The 25,104-nt window shown below is 22.0% G+C and overlaps 6 protein-coding genes across 13 annotated transcripts; 4 read left to right on the forward strand and 2 right to left on the reverse strand.

Annotated features, from left to right (window-relative positions):
* The first annotated feature begins 1,388 nt into the window (after window positions 1-1,388).
* On the forward strand, window positions 1,389-7,884 carry LOC122714763 (WD repeat-containing protein 20). 3 transcript variants are annotated; one of them, XM_043936413.1, is made up of 5 exons: window positions 1,389-1,883; window positions 2,492-2,674; window positions 3,382-4,773; window positions 6,380-6,451; window positions 6,710-7,884. In XM_043936413.1, exons 1-5 carry the CDS (start codon window positions 1,614-1,616, stop codon window positions 6,779-6,781), a joined length of 1,989 nt encoding a protein of 662 aa, XP_043792348.1. In that variant the 5' UTR covers window positions 1,389-1,613; the 3' UTR covers window positions 6,782-7,884. The 3 variants fall into 3 exon arrangements, with proteins under 3 accessions (XP_043792348.1, XP_043792350.1, XP_043792351.1); XM_043936415.1 differs by lacking the exon at window positions 6,380-6,451; XM_043936416.1 differs by lacking the exon at window positions 6,710-7,884 and having other exon boundaries at window positions 6,296-6,421.
* A 2,389-nt stretch (window positions 7,885-10,273) lies between these two features.
* Window positions 10,274-12,447, forward strand: LOC122715026 (aprataxin and PNK-like factor). 4 transcript variants are annotated; one of them, XM_043936895.1, is made up of 5 exons: window positions 10,274-10,610; window positions 10,851-10,925; window positions 11,013-11,198; window positions 11,263-11,753; window positions 12,075-12,447. In XM_043936895.1, exons 1-5 carry the CDS (start codon window positions 10,512-10,514, stop codon window positions 12,367-12,369), a joined length of 1,146 nt encoding a protein of 381 aa, XP_043792830.1. In that variant the 5' UTR covers window positions 10,274-10,511; the 3' UTR covers window positions 12,370-12,447. The 4 variants fall into 4 exon arrangements, with proteins under 4 accessions (XP_043792830.1, XP_043792829.1, XP_043792828.1 ...); XM_043936894.1 differs by having other exon boundaries at window positions 10,276-10,610; window positions 11,019-11,198; window positions 12,006-12,447; XM_043936893.1 differs by having other exon boundaries at window positions 10,277-10,610; window positions 12,006-12,447.
* Window positions 12,448-12,578: 131 nt separating this feature from the next.
* Window positions 12,579-13,847, reverse strand: LOC122715088 (translin-associated protein X). Its single transcript, XM_043937012.1, has 2 exons — window positions 13,740-13,847; window positions 12,579-13,482 (listed from the first exon to the last, which is right to left on the reverse strand). The coding sequence occupies exons 1-2, from the start codon at window positions 13,753-13,755 to the stop codon at window positions 12,659-12,661; spliced, it is 840 nt and encodes a 279-aa protein (XP_043792947.1). The 5' UTR covers window positions 13,756-13,847; the 3' UTR covers window positions 12,579-12,658.
* A 1,715-nt stretch (window positions 13,848-15,562) lies between these two features.
* LOC122715115 (meckelin) lies at window positions 15,563-19,710 on the forward strand (the record flags this gene model as incomplete). Its single annotated transcript, XM_043937038.1, has 13 exons — window positions 15,563-15,776; window positions 15,840-16,001; window positions 16,168-16,472; window positions 16,528-16,722; window positions 16,800-17,051; window positions 17,208-17,365; window positions 17,484-17,649; window positions 17,738-18,022; window positions 18,108-18,557; window positions 18,632-18,894; window positions 18,971-19,151; window positions 19,219-19,426; window positions 19,499-19,710. Coding segments are annotated over exons 1-13 (3,036 nt in total), but the record flags the coding sequence as incomplete, so codon positions are not given.
* Window positions 19,711-20,248: 538 nt separating this feature from the next.
* LOC122715095 (NADH dehydrogenase [ubiquinone] 1 beta subcomplex subunit 3) lies at window positions 20,249-22,195 on the reverse strand. Of its 3 annotated transcripts, none has more exons than XM_043937019.1 (2): window positions 22,028-22,195; window positions 20,249-20,677 (listed from the first exon to the last, which is right to left on the reverse strand). In XM_043937019.1, the coding sequence occupies exon 2, from the start codon at window positions 20,662-20,664 to the stop codon at window positions 20,350-20,352; it is 315 nt and encodes a 104-aa protein (XP_043792954.1). In that variant the 5' UTR covers window positions 20,665-20,677; window positions 22,028-22,195; the 3' UTR covers window positions 20,249-20,349. The 3 variants fall into 3 exon arrangements, with proteins under 3 accessions (XP_043792954.1, XP_043792957.1, XP_043792956.1); XM_043937022.1 differs by lacking the exon at window positions 22,028-22,195 and adding an exon at window positions 21,694-21,736; XM_043937021.1 differs by lacking the exon at window positions 22,028-22,195 and adding an exon at window positions 21,106-21,229.
* Window positions 22,196-22,394: 199 nt separating this feature from the next.
* LOC122714956 (fizzy-related protein homolog) lies at window positions 22,395-24,541 on the forward strand. The gene has a single exon (XM_043936768.1). The coding sequence runs from the start codon at window positions 22,597-22,599 to the stop codon at window positions 24,055-24,057; it is 1,461 nt and encodes a 486-aa protein (XP_043792703.1). The 5' UTR covers window positions 22,395-22,596; the 3' UTR covers window positions 24,058-24,541.
* The last annotated feature ends 563 nt before the right edge of the window (window positions 24,542-25,104 follow it).

The raw sequence follows: 25,104 nt of genomic DNA on the forward strand, positions 1-25,104 counted from the left end.
TAAATATATATAAAAATTTCAAAATAATATGTATATCTTCAAATAAATAAAAAATAAAATATGTTTTTCGATTCTATTTTCAAATTTCATACGATTAATGTATGTATATATATATATATATTAACAACATAACATTCGAAAATGGAATAATTAAAAATATTAATTAATTAATAATAATTATTTATTTTTTATTTTGATTTAATAATTTAATTTTCATAAATATGTATTATATTTAAATTAATGTCTTCATAATTAATTACTGAGATAATTAAATAAATAATAATTATCAGTTTTTGTTAAATAATGTATTATCTATATGTATCTATTGATATATTCTCAAATATTTATAAATACATAGTATAATGTCACATACTGTTATATATATTGTAAGAAATTATCACTAGAAAAAACTAAGAGAAACTTTCAAAGCGAATTTTCTATATATAGATCACGTGACTAATGATTTTAATAGATAAATTATCGTTGATTATCGTGAATTTTTTAATTCTTATTTTTCATATTTATTTCATGAGTATTCTAAAAAATCATTGCGTGATAAATAAAAAAAATAATTATTATATGCGTTTTTAAAACTTACAATAATATATTTTAATAATTATATCAAAACAAATATATTCTTTTTATTACCTTTGCGATTCATGATTAATCCATAATTTATTAAATAAAATAAGATTGAATTTACTATTACAATTGAATATGTGCTTTTGATAAGATAGAATGATGAAGAAATGCAGGAAGAAGAAAAAAGTGAGCAAAATTAATTAACCCTTTGCTTAGTTGTTTACAAAATATCCGGTTCCTGACAAGCTGTCGGAGCAAATGAATTCAGGCGAGTAGGCGATGTTGCGCGCGCAATAATAACACGGCGCCGACAGTGCCGTGCATTCTTCAATTTTACTTAATTTCTACACTATTATATTATTAAATTATAAAAATTATATGTATTATTATAATGTATTTAAACTAATTACATATTTTTAGAATATATATATATTTAATTGTATCTAATTATATTAGATATTATGTTATATTAATCATTTATAAATCTTTATACAAATTTTTATTTTTATATCATTAAAAATGTATTGAAAATATTAGATTAATTATATATTATTAATATTTCTAAAAGGTATTAGATTAAAATATATCTTTTTTCATTAATTATACTTTTAAAAATATTAATGTTTAAAACAATAAATATTTTTAATTTTCGTATTAAATTATTTATTTAATATGCATATATACGAATTCAATTTTACATTATACTTGTTATCATATGAATATAAAACGAACATCAGTATGGTGGGAGACAGAATTACCCTATACGAGGTTGAGAGTATGAGCTGCGGGTCGTAAATGCACGACGAGCAGTTTCGATATAGAACTTGGGGCGCCTTTAACAGCGGTTGTATGAAGAACCGGTAAGCTGTGATTATTTGGGAATTTTTCAATACAAGAAACTGCCCAATTGATATTTGATAGTTTTTAAAAGCTTTTGGACAAGGAATTATCAACAGACGTATAGAAAGACAGAAACCAACGCAGATTTTTTCGTATCTGATGAGCTCCTCCGTCGCACCGCTGGTGGTAAGATGGCTGTGCAGTTGGATGGAGGAGGGAAGGAGGACTTGAAAACACAGTTTGTCACGCGGGAAGGAACTTATAAGCTAATGACTTTGTCGGAGTATTCAAGGCCAAATAGGGTCGGTTACACGAATAGTCAAGGAAGCGCATCCGTTAGAGTGTCTTTTGTAACTTTACCGGATCCAGCGGATCCTACGGGTACGCAAGGACTTGGTGATCGAATGTGTTTCAACTTTGGCAAAGAGCTTTATATTTATGTCTATCGAGGAGTTAAAAAGGTAATTCAGACTCTTCTCTTAACTAATGTGTTTGTTGTTATATTTATATTTAATTAAGCATGGATTCATCGAAACCTAACCTCGAAAATGCATACTAAGACTCCATCTTTGCATCATCACCACACCTAACATAGAAAATTTTCTTTGCATATAAAATTATATTTATCAAATTTATTTTTAATTTAATGATTACTCTAAACTTAAATACATTAATTATTTTATTTATAATAAAAACTTTTTTACTTGATTTAAAGTATAATATACAAATGTTATTTAATTCTCAGTTATGAAATATTTTTATTAGTATAAATAATTTTATGTTTTAATACTCAATATTTTTATTGATATAATATATAATATATATTAATTAATAAATATAATATTAATATAATTAAAAAATTAATAATTAATGTAAATATTTGTTGTAAATATATATATATATTTTTTAAATATTTATTTTAATAAAATTTTATATTTTATATTTAACAATTAATTGTATATAAAAAATGTTTTATTATTTTAAAAAATAAATAAATTTAATTAATTACAAAAAAAATATTTTTATATTATCTTAATTTTAAAATTAATTTTATATAAAAATGTTTCAGGCTGTGGACTTAAATAAACCAGTGGATAAAAAATTATATAAAGGAACTAATCCAACTTGCCATAATTTTAATCAAACAACAGCAACTGCAGACAGTGCACCATTATTAGTTGGTTTCTCTACAGGACAAATTCAATTGATAGATCCAATAAAAAAAGAACTTAGCAAATTATATAATGAAGATGTAGGTAACTTATGATATGTTAAAAATAACAAATTATATCAAAATGATATATATTTTACTCTAAAATTTTTGATTATGTAAGGAGATTATATATTCTTAATATAATCCTTAGATTAAAAATATATAAAATATATTTATATAATATATAAAATAAATTATAAATTATAAAATATATATATATAAATATTATAAAATATATTTATAAATATATAAAAATATATTTATTAAATATAAATTGATAAGTTATATAATTTTATATATTGCTATTATTGTAAACATTATCATAAAAAGATATTTTCAGATATTACTAGCTACAATTTTATTAAATCTCTATGATATGAATTTGTTATTTTTTTAAATATGATATATAAAAATGTTAGTTATTATAAAAATTTAACTTTTACTTCATAATATATGTATTTCATAGTTGATATTTTAATTAATATTTTAAATTATTCTATGTAATATTTAATTTTACTAAATTTTACTTAGATTTTATATGATTTAATTAAATAATGTTAATTAAAATAAATAATTAAATAATGTAATTAATTTATAATTATTTTAAGTTATATTGATTAATGATAGTTAAAATATAATATAATGTAATAATCTGCTTTCTAGAATTTAATTATTTTTTAAAATTAAATTTATTATTTCTTTAATATTTCTTCTTAATAAATTGAATGTTCTTTTTAATGTTTCAGAGATTAATAGACAAAAGCAAAGTAACATGTATAAAATGGGTTCCTGGATCAAATAATCTGTTCTTAGTATCACATAGTTCTGGACAACTATATTTATATAATGAAGAACTTTTATGTGGTACAACAGCTCCTCATTATCAATCTTTTAAATCAGGAGATGGTTATGCCATATATACTTGTAAAACAAAATCCACAAGAAACCCTTTGTATAGATGGGTAATAGGTGCAGAAGGATGTTGTATAAATGAATTTGCCTTTAGCCCATGTGGTTCAAACTTAGCAGTTGTTTCCCAAGATGGATTCCTACGAGTATTTCAATATAATACAATGGAGTTAGTGGGTTCAGCTAGAAGTTATTTTGGTGGATTTTTGTGTGTATGTTGGTCTCCAGATGGAAGATATGTTGTTGTGGGTGGTGAAGATGATCTTGTGACAATTTGGAGTTTTCATGAAAAAAGAGTGGTAGCTCGAGGTCAAGGCCATCATAGTTGGGTAAGCGTAGTAGCTTTTGATCCTTATACTACATCTTATGGAGATCATGATCCAGACTTCAGTGGTTCAGATGATGAAACATTACCACATAATAATCATAATCACTATCATGAGAAGTCTAATCGTTTATCTACAACTTCACAAGGAATTCATTCAAACAGAAACTCTTGTGGTTCAGAATTAAGAGTGTCAGGTGGTACATGCTACAGGTTAGGTAGTGTGTCACAAGATACTCAGTTGTGTTTGTGGGATATTACAGAAGATGTGTTGAGACAACCAATGTGTGCAAAGCAAAGGCCATCTGCAGCAGGTTCTAGCATTCTTCCTACATCTGCAACAATCAACAGTGGGAATGGTTCAACACAAAATCACCACTTGAACAATTCTAAACATAATAATTTGAATAATGTTAATTGCAAAGAAAACGCGAGTGGTAATAATGAAAATAGTAATAATAGCATGAGTACAAATACAGCAGTGTCAACTGTAAATTCTTTGACACAAAGGTTAGCAGGGCTTGGCTTTGGTGAGCGTAAAGGTGATAATCATAAAAGGAACTTTAGCCTCACTATGAGAGGTAGTGGTGCATCTAATAGCACAATAATGCAAAACAGTGGTAGTGATAAAACTACCACTAACTCAAATACAAATAGTAATTTGAACAGTGTCAGTGGAAATTTAGTAGGTCCAAATAAGAAGGTTAGTTCTGTGATGGACGATCCTATGAGGTTGATAGGAACTGCCTGGTGCCCTAGGTTTGATGAGTGCCCAGTGCTAGAACCACTGGTGTGCAAGAAGTTGGCACATGAAAGATTGACTGAATTAGTGTTTAGGGAAGATTGCTTTGTAACAGCGTGTCAAGATGGATATGTCTACACATGGGCAAGGCCTGGTCACATGGTAGGTCCTCTCACCATCAGCAGCACTCTGCACAGGCCACATCATCATAGCAATCCTTACACCAACATTAATTCCTTGCGACCTAACGATCTATGATGTAACCCATCTTCAATTGTTATTAGAATTTTGTGAAGTAGGATTTTTTTAGTAAAGAATTCTAATTTGTATATAAATAGAAATAAAATTTAAAATCATTATCATTATTCAATGAATGAAATAGGCAATACAATAATGTTTTGGACAATTCCTATTGTCTTTGTTAAATTATATTAGGAAATGAAAAATGTTCTTTTAGATACATAACTATTAAATGTGAAAAATATAAGAGGGTGATTTTGTTATTGTTCATTTTTATTAACAAATGTAATGAATATTGTTCTTGCGGCATCATGTCATAATATAAATGGTAACTTTTTAAATTTTAATTTGAGAATAAATGTATATTCTTTCTTATATTTACAAAAAAAACCTTAGTTTACATTTTATCCAAAGCAATATACATTATATTAAAAGGTGCCATTGGAATACAGATTGATATATAATACATTAAAGATTTAGCAATATCTTTTAGTCCATATTATATACCAATTACAGAAATGTATGGACGGATGATACTATGAATGGAAAAACTTAATATTATAATCTATATTTCTCTATTATATAAATTATGAAATATTTCATATTTAACTTTTATATATTTTGTAATTTAAATTTTTTGAAAAAAGAAATGAATTTGTAAGATTTTTTCAAAATTTAATTATGTAAAATTTTAGTATTTTTTTGATTGATATATAAGAAAATGAATATAATTAAAATATAAGACATTCATAGTATAAATCTCCATTTATATTTGTGCCTAATGATCATCTGGTCAAAATATATTCAATATAAATATTAAACGAGTACATTAGTATGATTATAAATAGAATATATTTATATTTGGTTTGCATCATTGAGAGTAATATTGTTTGCGCTCCATAAGATTTTGTAACAGGGCAGGCCCCTTAAATCCTTTTTTTCTTTCCTGTAAAGTGTTAGCTTAGCTTAGTAAATGATAGAAAGTCAATGAGTTATTTAGTGAAACTATTGTCCTGGATTATAATGATGTGACATTTAATCCTTTGTTGAAAACAATGAATTGCCTTGTTGTACAATAAAGCAAAACTTTGAATGAAATATTGCTGCTTGCTTCCTGCTTGAATTTTATATAAAATGCAATGCAAGCTCCAGAAAAAAAATTAAATTGTCATATGTATATACATATACATATATTTACATAAATTTTAAAATTTATTAAAATTTCAGTTAATATTATCAGGTATGATTATATAATTATTTTTGTAAAAAAATATGTTATTTTAAAATATTATATGTTAATTTAAAGTATCTGATTCACTTTCCTGGCGTTTTGCATAAAGCATTTCTATTATTAAATTACCCTATGTTCCTTTATGTTATAGTGGTTTAACTAGTTAAAATTTTTGTGATAATTTTCATATAGTATGCATTGCTTCTTTTATAGTGACAGTCTTATAATTTTATCAGAAGATGCTTGTGCTTGTTTCTTAAGCCGGTGGGACATTAATTTTTTACTTTTATTGGAAAGATTAATGTTCTGTACCATGCTTTGGCTGATGCAAGAGAATCATGGATGAATCTTCCCAGAAATTATCGCATGGTACGTATACATATGTGTATATAATAATTTAATGTTTTCTTGACTTGTTCATTGCTTCATTGAACAAAATGATAAAGTATGTTTTTTTATATGCTCGTTCTAGTATTGATTATATTTTTATATTGCTATTATTGCACAATTCTTTAATGCACTTATAGAAATCATATTTATGTTTTAAATGCTTTCAATTATTTATAGAATTTTTTTAAAGATAAAATTATTTTTGGTAGTGAATTTTTATGCATTTTTTAATTACAGCCTGGAATAGGACAGGTTGGAAATGCTCTTCACGTTGTCAGTCCTGCAGAAAGTGGAGGTACTATAGTATAGCCAGAACCAGATATTAATACATTTTCAAAGCACGAAGAAGAATACATCCCATTAATGCGTGCATTACAATCTTCAAAAATGCAGTTTCAACCATATACCCATTATCGACATCTATATTACGTATGGCCAAGTGAAAATTATTCCAGTATTGTTTAAAAAAATAGATAATTCCAAAGCATCTAAAAATTGATTGCTTAAATTTTTTTTTTAATACCAATTGCCTTTCCTTTCCGATTTTTTTTTAACACAATAAAGATGTTCAAATTTCATAATATTATACAAATTTTATAAGAGAATTCAGCGAAAGTAATAAGTAAATTGTGTGTACATGTATATATGTATACATATGTATGTTGCTCTTATACACTGTACTAAATCATTCCAATAAGATCCTCTTAGAAAAATAAATTTAAATTGAATGGTGTTAATACTAAATGCTTATGTATATATATATATTATATATATACATATTATTAAAAATTTTTATATTATCAACATTTAATTTAATTATTTAAAAACATGATTTGAAATAGTTTGCTTCTTATGGAAGACAGATTAACAAGCAGTGCAATTATTGTAATCAGTCAGAGAAATATGTAAATATAAAATATTTTAAGTATTATTTTAATTTGTTATTAAAAATTATTGTTTTTATTTCGAATTATATTATATTCGAAAAAAAATGAATTAGATAGTATATAATACAAAGAGAATTTATATTATATTATTTTTTAAAATTTAATTACAACAAATATTATTTTTTTACATTGTTAATTTTAAAAAATATTTACTGAAAATATGCTACAATATTTCTTCCTCAATGTTTCTATTTCACTTCTTGTTAACGCAATTTAGAAATATAGCCGAATTATTGCTAACTAAATTGCCTTAATAAAATTATAAATTAAATAAAAGAATTTTTTATTTGTTCTAAAATATGAATTTGTTCCCGAGAAACTTGTTCGCTTTATTGGAAATTTATAGTGCATCATTGATGTACAATTAGTTAAAAATTATTAAATAATGTAAAAGACGACTTTATATCTGAGAGCTACAAAGCATTAATAATAAATAATTAATTAAAAACTATAGAATATACTTGTATATTATGCTATAATAATATTATTTTAAATTTCTATTTTATTATCCCTCCATATGAAAAATTTTTATGAAAAGTTTATTGTAAGATAAGTATTTCTGAATTTAGTTTATAAAATTCTATGCATTTCTATCTATTGCAAAATAATAATAAATCATTTTTACAACGAATAAATAGATATTTTTATATAGTTCTCAGATACAAAAGTCTATCTACAATAAATAAATATAAACTTATTAATTAGTTAATAAATAATACTTCTAATAATAAACAGTATTTCATATTGCCTATTCTACATGGCGCTATTATTTATTACTTTATAAAAATAAATAATTAAAAAAATTATTTAATATATTATATATATTAAAATCAGAATGTAAAAACAATTTGTATTGTTGTAATTTTTAAACAGTTTGAAAATGATAATACATTTTTTGATTCCTTATATGGGCATTTTTTAAAAAATATTCATTATTTAACGATAAAATATAATATAAACTAGAATCGTATAATAACTATAGAATTTTAAAACTTGTTTATTTATTATTATAAAACTGATCAATACCTATATGATTTTGTAAGCTAGTGTTTCTTAGACAATAATATCAATCATAGTATATATTCATATAAGTATTTTATGAGGACATATGATAAATTTAATTTATCATATGATATAATATTTATCATATAATAAAATAGTTTCAATCATTAAGAAACACTGGTCTTATTGTTATTATTAATATATATATATAATACTTTTTTAATTCTTTCATAAAAGGATTAAAAATATTTCAAAGAATATTTTTATGTACATATATTCGTATTTTACATTGTATTGATTATAATTAATAGATAATTGAATTATAATATACATAGGTATATGCATATTGTGTATATGGTAATGAATTCTGTTTTTATATAGATAAAAATAATTAACAAACAAAAATAATTTTATTTTGAAAAATATGTTTTAATATTTATATAAAAGAAAATAATAATAACTTTCTTAACTTTAAATTACTTTAAATTAATAAATCTCAAAATTTTACAATAACATACATTATAACATAATATACAATTTTACAATAATACAGCATTATAGTTTTAATTAATAATATTTGAAATAAAAATCGTCGACAAGTTTTAATTGCGTTAATTAGAATTTGAAAGTTTTGTCATGTTCGATATTTACTTTTTAAAGAAAAAAATAAATATAATATCGCTTTTTTTCATTTGAACTCCCTGTGATACGTGCGTATGTTGATATAATTATTTAATTGTGAATAATGAAAGTAAGAATTATGCTAATGCCATGAATCATGTAAAATAAATAATTAATTTTAAAATTATATTTGTTAATTGAAAATTTCTTATATCAATATGCATTATTAAGCCAAAAACAATTGAAATTTGGTCTAGTAAATGCCAAATGATATTTGATTTATTCAATTCGAAATCTACAGAGTGTTTATCATAATTGTCGTCAAGATTGCTAATCTTATGAAAAAATATTTGATTCAAAAACGTAACATGAACTATAATTTTATAAAATCAAAAATACATATGGTGCTACCTAAAAAAAATCAAGATTTTCTTGATTTTTTTTTGAATAAACATTTTTTTAGAACTCTGTTTTTATATAGACTCTTTATTATTGCAATTTTTTGCAAATTGATTTATTTTTGTTCGAAATATTTTCTCATAAGATTAATACAAAAAATACGGCTAATACGGCCTAAAAAACCATAATGACATTAAAATAAACATTTTGTATAATGTTCCTATATTATAAGTAAAATAAGAAATTCATAATAAATAACATATATATTTCATTTTTGATTAGTATTGATCAAAAATAGAATTGAATTTATTGATTAATTAATCAATCTTATTGTAATATAATAATTTCGTTTAATAATATATATATATATATATTTTAGTAAACGAATATATATATATATATTTATATTTTAGTTTTTTCTATTGTAACATAAAATTTTCATTTGTTGAAATACTAATTAATATTATTCAATGTTTTTCGTTGCATAAAGCGAACAAGATTTCTTTATATCTGCAAAAAATTTGCAATTGCAATTTTATATTATTATTAATACAATAATAATACAACGGTGCGAAGAAATATTTAAATTGATTAACTAATCTGGCTGATTACATCTCTACAGATGCACTTAAAAATAATCAATTTCCTATTTGTTGACTTTTTTTATGAAATATTTTCACATATAAATTTACAATATTTCTAATTTTTTTCGCATTTTACTTGATTTATTTATAAAAATGTATATTCTTTGTAATTATAAATGAAAAAAATTTAATTGTTATTATTCTCGTGTATTTTTCTTTTCTCAGTTACCCAAAATTATATAATTATTTTCAAAAAAATAATATATATATTTAAATTACAGATAATTAAATTTTTTCATAATGTTACATGCTTAGCTAACTATGATGATGTTCGATTTGTTTTTTGTCTTTAATTTTTTTTTAACATACGTGTAACGTACCTTTAATATTGCAACAAAATTGTATTTTGTAACTGATTTTCCACTATGAAAAATATTTTATATGATATATTTGGATAATTTTCTAAACATTTAATAAATCAGAGAAATGAAAAAGTTACAAATACTTCGTGTAGATAATGACTTAGTGCAAAAAGTGGATTTACAAATAGGTAACAACATTATTAGTCGAAAAGTAGTAACTGCAGTAAGTATTTAATTATATCTAAAAAAATATATATATAAAAGATAATTAATATTAAATTTTCTTAACCATCAAATATTTTTAAAATATAACGACATGTTTATATATTTTGACGCATGCGTTTGAAAAGTGTGCTTCATCATGTGAAAGTTTTTTTTTGTTTATTTATTATGCTTAAATTAAAGATGTTGCATTTCAAAAATTGTGAAATTTTATATATAATTTGTATAACTTAAATTTTAGTGTGATAATGATCAAGTTATAAAACATGCTGCAATAATAAATGTAATATCTAATAATGAAATGACAATAACACCGGTAAGAAAAATTTTTATTTTTATTATACAATAATAACCTCATATAGAATATTATTTAGTGACGTTCTATAGGAATATTATTTTCTAGTATCAGGTTTCACCATGTTACATGAAATCTACTGAATCGTCGCGATGGCAACTTCTTAAACTAGGTGTTACAGTTCCGATAAAACCTGGAGATGTGTGTACTTTAGTACCGGAAAAATGTTGGTTTAAAATTATATTAGTATCTGACAAAATGGAAAATAATGAAGACTATACATTAAAACGAAAAGTACGAAATCAGTGTATTAAATGATTACTATAATTTATTTTCCAATATTTTTTAATAATTATAGGCTAATGAAGATATAGATTCAGACACTGTACATGATAAAAGGCTTTGTTCTGAATCAGGAGAAGGTGACAATTTACAGTATAATGTATTGAACAAAATGTTAAATAAGAATAATGATATAACTAAAGTAAAAGTTGAAGAAAATATTATCAATGAAAATAATGTATCATATGATGAAAATGAAAATAAAACACAAAACTCAAATTCTACATTAAAATATGAATGTCAAAACATAGATCATTCATCTACAACAGAAGATGTTTCCAAAATTCAAAATGCAAATAAATCAAATGATAAACCTGCAAACGAAAAAAATTTAAGTTTTAAGAATTCACATTTGGCTTCCATAAGTGTAAATAATGAAAAAGTTACTACAAAAAATATACAATCTCCTGTTTCAAAAGGAGAACATGAATCCAAGATATCTACTAATGTAACAGTTTGTAATGTTTTTAGAAGAAACAAATGCAAATATGGAAAGGAATGTTACAGGTAATTTTATACAAAGTTTTCTGTTTATTTCCTTATTTGATATACTAATATAACCAAAAAAACCTTTGTACATATTTCTAACAAAATTGCATATTTTATAACAATTAGCACTATCTCCTGTTACCAAATTATTAATGCATTGATGCATTATTTTATATATATATTTATATATATATATATATTTTTTATATATATTATTTTATATATATATTTTTTTAATTTAAAATATTCGATGAAAAAATTTGTTGATAGGAAAAATTTACAACATAGAGATAAATTTAGTCATCCTGATGATCCTGATTATGATATTCCTGATAATAGAAAAAAGTGTCCTTATGGTACTCAATGTTATCGTAAGAATCCTCAGCATAAAATACAGTTCAAACATACTGACAAAGATATTGCAAATAAACATAATAAACAAAACTATAAACAAACTCAGAAACAATCTTTGGATATCTTAAGTGGTATAGAAGATTCATCTGCAGAAGAATCTGCTGAAGAATCTGTTGATGAATCTGAATATGAACCTAGTGATATTGAAAGTTCAGATGATGATGAAATATACTCTGACAAAAATGAAAGTGAACAAGAAAATATATATATGTCCAGTTGATTAAGAGATAGATATTTTTTTATTATAATATGTTTGGATATTTTTAAATTTATCTATGTAATTTTACATAAAGTATGTTGTACATGTGAAACATTATATAACACATATTTTACATAACTACATAAATATATGTGGTAGTGTAAGAAAGATGAAAGAATATAGAAATATTTTATTTTTACAATATTATAATTGATAAGTAAGTATAATCATATAAGAATTAGTTTATTTTTTTATGACTGAAATGTACAAAAACAATGATAAATAAATACTTCAAAAATAGTTACAAAATTTAATAAACCTGATATCCTTCATCACTTTCTATATATTCTTCAGTAGCTACATCTACAAGTATGTGTTTTGGTATTTCTGAACCTCTTATTTTAATTGTATAACAAACATTCTCCATTTTATGAAGGCTTTGTTTAAGAGTACAAAGTTTTCTGTTTATTTCCTTATTTGATATACTAATACAACCAAGAAAACCTTTGTACATATTTCTAACAAAATTGCATGTTTCATAACAACTAGCACTATCTCCTGTTGCCAAATTATTAATGCATTGACGCATTAGCTCTCCAGTCAAATCAGAAATACCTAAGATATATTCAAATGGAGTAATTAAAATCTGTATAGATTTAGATTTTTCAGAACTTGTATAAGTAAGTGCTTTTCCTAATTCTAACCAACTTTTCATGTTACCACTACTTAAGTACTGATAAAATGTAACAGCTTCTATATATTCTTCTAAACCATTACGATAAGCTTTTAAATAAAGATATGGATCTTGATTTTCTAATTCTCGTGAAATAGCTTTGAAATGATTTTGTGCAACATTTTGTAGTCTTAAATCAGCTTCACATAACACACTTTCTTGTTTGCTTTTTTTATCTATAGTGTGCAAAAGAAAAATAATTCTTTTACTTTCTATAGTAATATCTCTTCCAGTTTTTACAATTCTCTCAAAACGATCATGTTTATCATCTAATTCACTTGCATATGCTCGAAATTGTTGTAAAACAAAACTGTTTTCATTTGTACTTTCCACAATTTCTTTTTTCTTGTCACCACAGTTAATTTTCTTATTAAAATGATATCCACGATTTTTTTCGCCAGCTTTTATCCAATCATAAAATAAGAAAGTCAAATTTTTAATAATTATATTTTTTTTAAATAAATATAATTGTTTATTATCGATTTATATATGTTTATTTTAATAAGTCAATAAGCGTTGTATATAAAAGTATATAAATTATATTAAATTATATTAAAAACAGAAAAGACTTGTGAGAAATTTGTAATAAAGAAAAATGATATAAAATATATTTAAAAAATATTTAAGTCATATTTAAAATATTTTGTAATTAATATACCTTTGACTTGTGACATAGTGATTATTTTCTACTATTAAGACGTTAATAAATTATAATATATAACATTTGTCAACAACTGACTTATATATAACATAAATGAGATAGAAAACAATTCTAATAATAGATTTTCTTAGTCCAGAGCCCTCTTACTATGTTAAAGTCATTCTCAATATTACCGATTCAACATAAAATACAATATTTGTGATAATTAATTTTGATATTAAACTTTAATGTAAAATCATAAATAAAATAAATAAAATAAATGATAAAAATCCGATATTGTAAAGATTTAGTTAAAATATTGATAAAAAATAATAAATGAGAAGTATTCATAAGAATAGAATTCAAAAAAAGATTGAAAATTTTACAAATGTTTATATTAAAATAGTATAAATTTGTATTTTAACAAAAAAAAATTTATAAATGATTATAAAATTAATGATAAAATTAATGATAAATAGAATTTAAACTTATAATAAAATTTCAAAAAATTTAAAAATTATTATATTATATTATATTATATTTTATATTATTTATATTATATTTTAATAATTTGAAATAATAGAAATTTTGTCTTAATTTAAAGACATTTTACATTTCTTAATTTAAAACAAATTAAAAATGTTATTTCATATCGTAATTATTTTTAATTGATTATTACTAATGATTCAAAATTATATTTGAAAAATTATTTTTAATATCATTAAAGAAATCATATTTTTTCTCTGAATTTTGTAATGATTATCACGATTTTTTACATAAAATAAATGAAGATATATATTTTATTTTATTTTAAATAAAATAAAATAAATAACAAAGAGAGATAGATCATTTCTTAAAGCCTTTCTTTCTAAATCTTCATAATTACGTTAATAAATATATAATATATAAATTCGAAAATTTTATTAACTTTAATGTGTAAAATGAATTGTAATTATTGATTCTTATAATATTAAAAAAAATTTCTAAGTTGAAATTAAATGTTGTTATAATTAATGTAATAATTGTTCTATTTCTATAAAAATTTTATTTATTCATTATATTTATTTATTTATTTATTATTAATAAATATTTATAATATATTCCCAAATAACACGTATTTTTATAATTCATGAATATAATATATATATATATATATATGTACTATACATTATACTAAACATTCACAAAAAAGAAACATGCGAAATTAACAAATTCGCAAATAAATATATTTAAAACATATAATACATATATTCAAACATATATTTCAAATTTAACATTTGTATAATATTGTATAATAATTGTATGATTTTAAATTATATATCTGAAATATGCGTACCTCTCATCAATCCGTATGGTACGGCGATTGAGGCGTAACTGGTATCAGTATTTTCCCCACATGATATATGAGCGCGTAACTTACTGCGCAAGACCACGTGCATCACTGCGCAACAGCGCAAGTAGTTGTCTGTAGAATTCAAACGAATATTGCAATATAAAATATTTATAATATAAAAATAGTTTTAATTTATGCTAAATTAAAAATGCTTAAGTACGTGAAAGTAAAAAGAATTTTTATTTTTTTATTATTTCAATATTTAGTAATTTATATTGTACTTTTAAATAAAAAGTATTTGTACTTTTATTTTCCAATGAAATATTTTTTAAGATTCTTGCAATTTGTAAATGAATATAAATTTGTCAGATATACATTAAATTTTATGCAAAAAACACCTTAAGCTTTTTAACTTTTTAAGTATAATTATTCAACATTTATAATTTAAATAATATAATAATATACTTCTATATCTGGTTACCATAGAAACAAAAGCTATACACAAATATTGAATAAACATAAAATGTGTTACTGTATTAAAAGATATATTTTTTTTTATCTTTTAATTTATTACATAAATTTTATATTAATTGTTATTGCAAGCAAAGAATTGCTTGAATTTTCTGAACCATCAAAATGTAAAAATAATGAACATTTTGATATTGTGACACTTTCTTGCATAGAATGTGATGTTAACAAAAACCTAAAGCCATCTGACGATCGTAAGTTTAAAATTATTTTTCTTAAAACATTTTAAACAAATATTTAGATCATTTTATTCGTAGGATTACGATGTATTTGTAATAAATTTAGTAAAAAAATTGGTTTCAAAGATGGTTATCCTATATGTATATCTTGTGGCATTAATGCTACAGTAACATCAGACGGAAACGATTGTATATCATGTAACAATGCAACATGCATATGTTCTTCTAATGAAATACAAGGTAATAATTAAAAAATCAAAAAATATATATTATTTAAATCAACTTATTTTAAATTATATATTTTATTAATTTTTTAATTATTTAATGGTAATGCAATTATTATAATATGTAAATTATTTGAATTTAAAAAACTTTAAATTATATTTTTAAACATTTTATTTTATAGTAGATAGAAATTTAGATGGAACATTATTAGATGCTATGTATTGTATTTCATGTGTAAATAATACTTATCCATTTTTGGCTGGATCTAAATGTTTACCCTGCACAAATTTTGAATATAATTATTATGAAAATGATACATATTTTACAAAGTATTATTATACATTGATACAGAATTACTGTTTATATAAAAATCCTTTTTTTGATAAACAAAATTCAAAAATTACATTACAAATGAAATTTAAGAATCAACATATAAATAGTTATTATTTGAGAAATGAACTTGAAAAAGTTATATATTTTTGTAAGGTAAGAAAATAAATAAGAATATAAGAATAAAAAAATAATTTTTGTATGCTTTTAGAAAGAAGATAAATTAGCATGTGAACATTTATCAAATATATGTGTTTTAAGTCTTTATGTTAATGATATTGCATGCAAATTTTTTATGAAGAAACAAAAAGCATCTATATGGTTATTTTATAATAAAAATGAAACTACAACTATATTAAATAGTAAACAAATTACACAAAATTACAGTTTTATGAAAGAAAGCAATGTATGTATATACATTTTTATAACCATTTATTAAATAAATCTAATATAGTTTATAGTGTAAATGTTATATTTTTTTAGGATAATATATTAAATTTTACAATTGTTACATTTTCTTTACATGGTAATTTGAAATTCATTGGTAAACCTAATATGCCATGCAATTTGTTGGAACATGTTAGATTTGGTATTGACTTTGAAAAAAAATGTAAACTTTCAATTAAAAATTTAATGCAAACAAAGATGGAATTTATGTATCCATATTTAACATTTACAAAAAATAACAATAATTTAATGTATGCAGTACCTATACTTATTAAAAATATTAATCAAGTAAGTAAATTAGTAATTAATTAATATTAATTAATATTTTCAAATAATATATTCATGATTGTTATTGCCAATATTTGTTTTGATTATGTAACTTGATTTTATCAAAACATATATTATGATAAATATAATATATGTGTATAGTATAAATTATTTTAGGATTATAATAAAATGTCAAATTGGCAATTAGTACGAAAATTTTTTTTTGTTGACAACATTGGTAGTTTGAAAAGATTGTCAAATTTCACAACAAATGAAATTGATGAAAAAGCCAATAAATTATATGTATTACGTTATATGAAATCACTAAATATAATGTAAGTTTTTCATTTATTTTTCATAATTTTAATTTAATTTGGATAAATTATATATATATTAATTTCAATATCTATTATAATAACTTATAATATATATATATATATATACTTTTTACAGAATTAATGTTCAAAATACAAAAGATAAAAATAAAATATTTCCACCATTATTAATTATTGAATATGCTGATTTAATATATGAACAGATTGATAAAATAGTAGAAATTACATTAGAATATAAAATTAAATTTATTGTAAAAGATAATAATATAGATTCATATTTTATGGTAAAAATACAAATAAATATAAATCTAATATATAAAATATAAAATAATATTTCTATCATTATATCATAATATATTAAAATGTTTTTAGATAATTATTGGAATTTTGTTAGTATTGGCTTTACCATTATCAGGAATAAAAACATGGAATTATATTAAACAACATCATACTTCTTCAATTAATATATTTGTAGTTATTTGGTTTTTTATTTACACTATAAGTATTATAGGAAATATAATTATTTTATGCTTAATCATTTTATGTTTATATCTATTTATGTTTTATAAAGGAAAAACAATACCATGTATTTTTTTTCCTGAAGATGTTAATGAAAAAATGATAAAAACATTTACAGTAATAGCATTTTTTTCTAAAGTAAGTATTTAAATATAAGATATTAATATAAATACAATTAATTATAGCTAACTTTTAAATATTTTAATCTCAATAATTTTTTCAGTTTATAGAAATACTTGGATTTATTTGTCAGTATTGGAATATTGATATATTTTTTATCGATTGGGAACAACCAAAGATAATAAATAATCAATGTAAACACGATCTTCCATATTTATCTATAAATGAGTTTTATATCAATAAATTTTCTAAAAATAAAAATTTTCACATGACATCAGAAATAATAACAGCCAAACGCAAAAAAATATTATATAAATTAAAGAAATATGAAAATCCTAAGAATTTTAATAAATCTTTTTCAGTTGACAAACAAAAAACTGAAAATTCAATATCAAAAATTTCTACTCAAATAATGAATAAAGATAGCAATTTTGATAATTTACCTATTAGTATTTGGAGAACATATTTCATTGCAAATAAATGGTTAAATCTTCAAACAAAAAGAAAAATAAATATTATGATACAATTACTTGCTGTTCTATGTACTTTTCAGGTAAATTTAAGCTTTATAAAAAAATAAATTAAAAAAAAATTAAACAAAATTAAATTAAAATATATTTTAAATAGATAATACAATTGTGTCCATGGATTGTTGGAATACCAGAATTAACATTTATACTTTCTGAAAACAATTATGATTTTATTTTATACTATACAATATGTACCTTAATATATATTTTAATTTATTGTATTCACTGGTTGGTATCTATTATATTTTTTGAACAATGTATTATAAACAGAATGCAAAAATTTGTAAATTTATGTTCAATTGCAAATATTAGTGTATTTATTTTACCATTTAATTATTATGGTTTCTATATTCATGGAAGGTAATATATATTAATATCAAAGTATATAAATTTAAAAAATAAAATATTGTAATTCAATATTTTTTTTTACATTTAGATCAGTGCATGGATTTGCAGATACAGATTTACCTACTTTAATTAATAATTTGCAAATGGAAAAAAATAATTTATGTGCACACAGAGGTCTTGTTCCAGGCACAACTCAACAAACATTTATATTATACTTAACAAAAACTTTCAGAATTACTTTCAACAAAAACTTAAAACTGACAAACATTGTATGTATAATATAGTTTTAATCAAAATTTTTTGGAATTATAAATTATATATATTTTTAATTCATAGAAACGACATAATTTTATAAATAATTTCTATTCTGCAACTACAAATTGGGAATATATATTTAATAATCAATTGAAAATAAAACAGTTCTTATGTAAATTTATAGATCATTGCATAAAAAATGAGGATTACATTATTAAAGAACAGCATTTCTTAGAGAAATTATTCAATATATTTTTTTACAATGAAGAGAAATCAACTTTCTATATTGGTAATGTGTTTTTAATAGAAAAAAAAAGAAAATATTTTTCATCATAATTTATACTGTACATAAATTTTGCAGATAACAATTATTCTTTTAATCAAGTATTATTATATGGAAATGAATGGTTATTTGCAACATTTGAAATTTCAATATTTACTCTCATTATTGTGTTGTATAATAATAGCACATTAGCTATTGTAGTAACAATATTAGTATCAATACTATTAACTCTAATAATGAAACAAAGTGGTAAAAAAAATATAAGCAATCATATATTATTAAATAGAATATTTTTTACATAAATAATTAATTTATTATATATATAATATAATTATATTACTAATACTATTAAAGATTTGCATTTTATATAATTTGAATTATATCAAAAATTTATTAATTTTTGTATAATGAAATAAATAAATAAAAATATATAATTTATACATAGCTTACATAAAACTATAATTTTTTTATATAATTGAAGAAGATTTATATAATTTTTTATGTATATATGTTTTTATGTAATATATTCAGATATGCATGCATTTATATGCATTTATTAATATTCATATTCTGAGAAACATTTGAAATATTCTGAGAACATTTGAAACATGAAATAAAAAAATATTTAAAAAAAAATTATTTGGTTAGAAATTAAAATATTTAAAATTTTTTAAATAATTTTTTCAATAAAAACTCAAGATCAAATATAAATAATAAAATTTTTAAATTTTTAATTTCTTATATATTCTGTGGTGGTTCTACATTTTGCACATACTAATCCTTTATAATATAAATCATTAATTAATTATTAAATATACAATAAAATCATTTCATTTAAATTATAATTTATTTTCAAATTTATAATATACAATAATAATTAAGCGATTTTATAATATTTCTCTATATTGCCAATTATTTTTTAAATAAAATTAATGATGACTATCATGATCATGATCATCATGTTTAGGATCATAACTAATTCCAAGAGATTTTTCTATACCTAGTGTTGCTACAAATGCAACAAATCCAACTAGCATACCCCTGGTAAGAGATTTAAATATTCGTAAGGTATGAGAAGAACCAGGAAGTGCTGTATAACGCCAAACTTCATTTCTTAACCAAGGATCTTTCAATCCATGTTTAGCTAGTTTTTCTTGAACCATTTTGAGCTCTGGCACATCTTCTATTTTATATATATCAGGACTTGGTATTTTTATTGAAGATGCATGACCATGACCTCCCATTTTTTTAAATGAACTGAAATTATATATTCTTATAATTAAAAATTTTAAATGTAATTATATATTATAAAAAATATCTAAAGATTATACAAGATTGTTTGTAAAAATCTTTAAAATTATAAAAATTAGTAAGATTAAATTTTAATAAATAAAATACATGCTTTCAAAATACTACGATTAAATTAATATAAACATTAAATTCTTAAAGTTAGCTAATTATAATCGAATTATATTTCAGCGATAACAATGATAAATAATATTACGTGTATATGAAGTAACTTTAATTACAAATTTATCACTACATTTTTAAATCTATTTTTTAATTTCTAAAAATTAAATCTAAAAATGCATTAAAATATGCATGTAAAAATTTATCAAATAAAAAATTATTTTAAGGTTAATTAAGGTAAATTAATTTAAGGTTCATTTTAAATATATACATACAATTTTCTAATATATAATAATATAACAAAATGAATTTAATGATATTATATAGTCAATAATTTTATTAGAAAATTTTAAAATTTAAATTTTTCAAAATATCTTCAAATACATTATTCGATTAGAATTGTTGGCTAATAAGTAAAAAGTATTTCTTTGATATATATATATATTGTAAGAAACATTATATTAATAATTATAAAATATGTAATCAATATAAAATAATTTTTTATTTAAAAATACAATATTTATTGCTATACAAATATAAACTTATGTTCTAACTTTTTTTATTTTCATTATCGTAAATTTCTTAATCTAAGCAAGCATGTATGTATGTATGTATATATGTACAATGTTATAATTCAATAATTCAAGAACACGGATATTTAAATAATAGTAATTTTTTAAATCATTAGATTAAATATAATAAAATTTCAATAATTCTTCATTTAGTTCAATGATCGTCATTATCGGCAAAAATTAAATAAGACTAGAATTTTATGTCAAATTTTATGTTTCTATATATGTGATAATATTAAATATAATCATAATATTTTTTAAATACCTAATTGTATAAATATATATACTTACTTTTTGATTAAAAAAATATTTTTATTTTATTAGTATAAAACACATTAAATTATTTAATAATTTAAGACATAATATAAACTAAAAAACTTCAACATTAAATTTAAAATACATATAAATTTTTTATGATAATCGTTAAAATAAAATAATTATGCAACTTATATAAGTTGTAAATTAATATCAAACATTAAGGTTAGTTCTACTTGTATTTTAAATTTTTTATTGTTTACTATGCACTTTTAATTTGGAATGTACATGATTTTATAAGTAAAGTTTTAAATAAATTGATATTAAGAATTTTAGAGTATGAAATATATAAAATAATCATATAACTTACTTTCTTCAACTGCTAAGTAAGTGAAAATTGTATAATCTTTCATGAATATATACGTATAACTTTGATGTATGTGTCAATTATTTTGTACCTTATATTTATAAAACCGTAAATTATATTATAAAATATATAATAGGAATATATTTTTTTTTAAATATTTCATATAAAAACTATTTAAAGATTATTTTTACAAATTTCACGAATCATTAAATTATACATTTTTTAAAAAATACGTTATAAACTAACATTTCATTATAACTTCGTAAGAATGTCGCTAGATGGATATTCATTCAATTGCATCTTTTTATACAGATGTTTGCCCATCTGTTTTCAAACGTAGTACTTCAAACTAAGCATTTCGATTGGAGAATCACGTTCAACCTCTTTATTTCCGTATCGAAAATTTTCCAAGTTGACGTTGAATAGCGATTTGATGATACACTGTACTTAATTTCATCAATACAGTGACTTGCATGAGAAATGACAATGTATGTGCTATCTACGTGATTTAAAGAAAAGAAAACGTGTTTGAACAATTATGTGACTGAATGTGAAAGAGTAGCATTAAAAAAATGTTTCATCACGAATACGAGAAACGGCTGTTGAAGTCAAACAGCGAGAGTCATATAGATAGTCTGGCAGGTTCTGGACTTCATTCATCAGTATATTTTTCGCCAACTAAGATGATGAACAATAGTTTCGATCGATTTATTCCAACACGATCGGGCAATAATTGGCAAACAACATTTTCAATGATATCAGAAAATAATCGGAATGGTATAGTTACAAAGAAGACTCGCGAAAATGGAGAAAGTAACCGTGATGGTATTGCTTATTCTTGTCTTTTAAAAAATGAACTTCTTGGAGCAAGTATAGAAGATGTAAAAGGACAATGTGAAGAAAGAAGAGTATTATCACCATTAGTTACCAGAAATCTCTTTAAATACATTACACCTACAAAAGACCACACACTATTGGATCAAAGTTCACCTTATTCTTTATCACCATTGAGTGCTAAAAGTCAGAAACTTTTAAGATCACCAAGAAAAGCAACAAGAAAGATTTCCAGAATACCTTTTAAAGTATTGGATGCTCCTGAATTGCAAGATGATTTTTATTTAAATCTTGTTGACTGGTCTTCTCAAAATGTTCTTAGTGTTGGTCTAGGTAGTTGTGTTTATTTGTGGTCTGCGTGTACCAGCCAAGTGACTAGATTATGTGATTTATCCAGTGATGGTAATAGTGTAACATCAGTTGCTTGGAATGAAAGAGGAAACCTAGTTGCAGTTGGTACACATTTGGGCTACATCCAAGTATGGGATGTAGCTGTAAGTAAACAAGTAAGCAAATTACAAGGACATAGTGCAAGAGTTGGAGCACTAGCTTGGAATGGTGAAGTTTTATCATCTGGTAGTAGAGATAGGTTAATATTACAAAGAGATGTTAGAACTCCTTGTGTTGTCAGTGAAAGACGTCTAGGAGCTCACAGGCAAGAAGTTTGTGGACTCAAATGGTCTCCAGATAATCAATATTTAGCCTCTGGTGGAAATGACAACCGTCTTTATGTATGGAACTTACATTCCCTTTCACCAATACAAACATATACTGAACATCTAGCAGCAGTTAAAGCTATTGCGTGGTCTCCACATCATCATGGTCTTTTAGCTTCTGGTGGTGGTACAGCAGATAGATGTATTAGATTTTGGAACACATTGACGGGTCAACCAATGCAATGTGTAGATACTGGTTCTCAAGTTTGTAATTTGGCTTGGAGTAAGCATAGTTCAGAACTAGTCAGTACACATGGTTATTCTCAAAACCAAATTTTGGTTTGGAAATATCCCAGTTTAACCCAAGTTGCAAAATTAACAGGACATTCATATAGAGTTTTATATTTAGCTATGTCACCAGATGGTGAAGCTATTGTAACTGGTGCTGGAGATGAAACTTTGCGTTTTTGGAATGTGTTCAGTAAAGCACGTAGTCAGAAAGAAAATAAGTCTGTATTAAATCTTTTTACTAGTATTCGATAAATTAATATAAAAAGAATAATGATTTTATGTATAATACATAATATATGCACTATTCTAGTACTTTGAAAAATTATAATGTATACAACATATATAACTAATAATTTACAAACATTTAGTTAAATATAAGAACATATTCTGAAATCTATTAAGATTAAGTTTATGCACAGCCAACTGTTCATTAATTTTTGCGTGCAATAAGTTATTATTCATAAAATTATGCCCTTATAAGGAAAAGAAAGATGATATATAGTTTTTATGAATTTTTCATACAAATGTTTTTATGTACAAACTATTCAATTTATATCTCATCAATGCAATATTTACTTTTTACATAAAATATAATCTTTATTATATACAATACTATTTACAGATTAGTCATTTGTATTTCTAATTACCAATTAGTCATTTATATTATTTGTTTATACTAACAACAAAATTCAATGACTAAATATATTTAATAATTTATTTTAATTATATAGTATCATAAAACAATGTAAAAGAATGTAATACTATGATATTGGTGTTAATTTTTAAAGTATTACATCTCATTTCTTTTAAGGGCATATTATTATACATTTATAAGACTCATTATTTATAATCTTTTTTTTTTAATTTTTGAAAAATATTTTTACAACCTTACCAAAATTAATCTTATGTAAAATTTATATAGAAAAAATTATATCAAGGTTGTATATTAATTATTATTTTTTCTTTGAGGTGACTTATATTAATTTATATTTTGCAGCTAGCAAATTGTACAAACAAATTGAAAGATGATTTATAAAATAAATCCATTTATTTATACAAAAATAATATATTGATATATTTACTTATACATTTAAGATAAAATTTTGAAAACAATTATTAAGAATATTATAAATATTCCAGTGCAGTAGAATTTAAAATTTATATTATATAGTTCTCAAAGAATATGTCTATTCTATTTTCTAAAATCTTAAAAGATATATTAAACATATGTAAAACGAAATAAATATATTCTTAAATGACATTAAATGATGTAATTTTTTATAAAGGTGTTTGTAAATT

Source organism: Apis laboriosa, unplaced genomic scaffold (assembly GCF_014066325.1).
Source record: "Apis laboriosa isolate Shangri-la unplaced genomic scaffold, ASM1406632v1 scaffold34_cov151, whole genome shotgun sequence".
In the NCBI taxonomy this organism is placed as follows: Eukaryota; Metazoa; Arthropoda; class Insecta; order Hymenoptera; family Apidae; genus Apis; species Apis laboriosa.

Excerpts from the sequence above, each read along its gene's own strand:
- LOC122714763 (XM_043936413.1), top strand. The coding sequence starts at position 1,614 with ATGGCTGTGCAGTTGGATGGAGGAGGGAAGGAGGACTTGAAAACACAG. Across the intron at positions 2,675-3,381 it reads GCAAATTATATAATGAAGAT|AGATTAATAGACAAAAGCAA; the intron begins GTAGGTAACTTA and ends TTAATGTTTCAG. Across the intron at positions 4,774-6,379 it reads GGGCAAGGCCTGGTCACATG|ATTAATGTTCTGTACCATGC; the intron begins GTAGGTCCTCTC and ends TTTATTGGAAAG.
- LOC122715095 (XM_043937019.1), bottom strand. The coding sequence starts at position 20,664 with ATGGGAGGTCATGGTCATGCATCTTCAATAAAAATACCAAGTCCTGAT.
- LOC122715026 (XM_043936893.1), top strand. The coding sequence starts at position 10,512 with ATGAAAAAGTTACAAATACTTCGTGTAGATAATGACTTAGTGCAAAAA. Across the intron at positions 10,611-10,850 it reads GTCGAAAAGTAGTAACTGCA|TGTGATAATGATCAAGTTAT; the intron begins GTAAGTATTTAA and ends CTTAAATTTTAG. Across the intron at positions 11,754-12,005 it reads TATGGAAAGGAATGTTACAG|GAAAAATTTACAACATAGAG; the intron begins GTAATTTTATAC and ends ATTTGTTGATAG.
- LOC122714956 (XM_043936768.1), top strand. The coding sequence starts at position 22,597 with ATGTTTCATCACGAATACGAGAAACGGCTGTTGAAGTCAAACAGCGAG.